This window comes from Plasmodium gaboni (assembly GCF_001602025.1).
Source record: "Plasmodium gaboni strain SY75 chromosome Unknown, whole genome shotgun sequence".
NCBI classification, from domain to species: Eukaryota; Apicomplexa; class Aconoidasida; order Haemosporida; family Plasmodiidae; genus Plasmodium; species Plasmodium gaboni.
The window spans coordinates 1-1707 of record NW_017385249.1 but is presented as its reverse complement, the minus strand read 5'-3'; the positions used below and the strand labels follow the sequence as shown (position 1 = coordinate 1707).

Below are 1707 nucleotides of genomic sequence, written 5' to 3'. Positions count from 1 at the left end.
TATTTTTTTCTTTAAACATAAAAAAAAAAGAAGGAATAGTTGCTAAAATAAAACATATATAAAAAAAAATTAATTTGATAAAAAGAAAAGGAAATGAATGAAACCCATATAATAATCAAAAAAATTAAAAATAAGTAAATAAATAAAAACAACATTATTTATTTTTATTCTTATATGTATAAAAATATAAGGAAAAATATATATGTATGTAGAATTATTTTATTATTTATATATTTAATTATTTAATTAATATGTTAAAGAGAAACAGAAATTATCAAAATAAAATATATTACTTTTTTTTTTTTTTTTTTATAATAAAACAGTCAAATGTAGATAAATATGTGATTCTACAAAATTTTGTATAAAATTTTGATATAAAATATGGAAGAATAATAATTCTTCATAAATATTATGTTATTGAAATTAAAGCCTATATTTGTCATCTCTGTAAATAAAATAAAAACATCAACAAGTATATATGATAAATAAATATATATAAAAATATATAATATATAATTACAGTGGTTGAAAAGGTAATCGTAAGGCAACTGGGTCATAATATTTACATAGGTTTCCTAAAAAATAATAAATATAATAAACATATATATATATAATATATATATTAACATGAGTATGTTTATATAGCCTTAAATGTAATCGTATAGTTTTTTTTTTTTTTTTTTTTTTTATTCCTATATTCATTTGATTTACCAATATATTTCATAGATAAATCGTATCCAAAATCGTTATAAAATAACATTTGTTTTTCCATATATCTCCTTCTGCTTTCATTGGACACATGTTGAGTGTCAAAATATGTAATTTTTAAAAAACGATAAAAATAATATGATCCATAATACACAAGACCTACAAGATATTACAAACCAATAAAATAATAAACACTAATTATATATATATATATATATATATATATATATATATATATATGTTTAAAACTGATAAAATTTTATAGTTATATATATTTATGTTTTCATAAAATCATTTTCATATATATATAAAATATATCCAATAAAAAGCTACCTCCACATATTCCAAATAAAATACTGTGAGTTATGCTTGGTCCTTTTATACTTTTAAAGAAGCCTCTAAAACATCTTCTGCATATTCCTTTACAAAAAAAAAGAAAAAATTATAAAATAATTAATATTAGCAGATATTAAGTATATATATATATATATTAATATTTACTTCTTTTTGTTTTTCTTCACATATATATATATATATATATATATATAACAATTACCTGCTTTCTTTTCTTTTCCTTCTAATTTATTTGTTTCCATTTTAAAAAAAAAAAATTGTTCTACTTTTTCTTATATATTACAATATGTATTATCAAATGAAGAATAATATACACAAAAAGGGGGACATAATGAAATATCTTTTTTTTCATACAAAAAAAAAAAAAAAAAAAATTAAATGGTATAATATAGTAAAATATAAAGGCATTCTTATATAGTTACAAAAAAAAAAAAAAAAAAAAAAAAAATATATTATATGTAATATATATATATATATACATATATACATATATACATATATAATTAAAAAATTTAAATATGTACATATATTATTCCACAAATTGTATGACAAAAGAATGTATATTATATTTATTTAAAAAACATATTGTATTATATATTTATTTAATTTTTTTTTTTTTTTTTTTTTTTTTGTTATTATATTATT

The 1707-nt window shown here is 15.6% G+C and overlaps 1 protein-coding gene across 1 annotated transcript; it reads right to left on the bottom strand.

Annotated features, from left to right (window-relative positions):
- Positions 1 to 423: 423 nt before the first annotated feature.
- Positions 424 to 1304, bottom strand: PGSY75_0007300 (hypothetical protein; the record flags this gene model as incomplete). The annotated part of the gene is made up of 5 exons (XM_018783209.1): positions 424 to 445; positions 521 to 575; positions 712 to 867; positions 1042 to 1128; positions 1265 to 1304. The coding sequence occupies 5 exons, from the start codon at positions 1302 to 1304 to the stop codon at positions 424 to 426; spliced, it is 360 nt and encodes a 119-aa protein (XP_018639006.1).
- Positions 1305 to 1707: the final 403 nt, after the last annotated feature.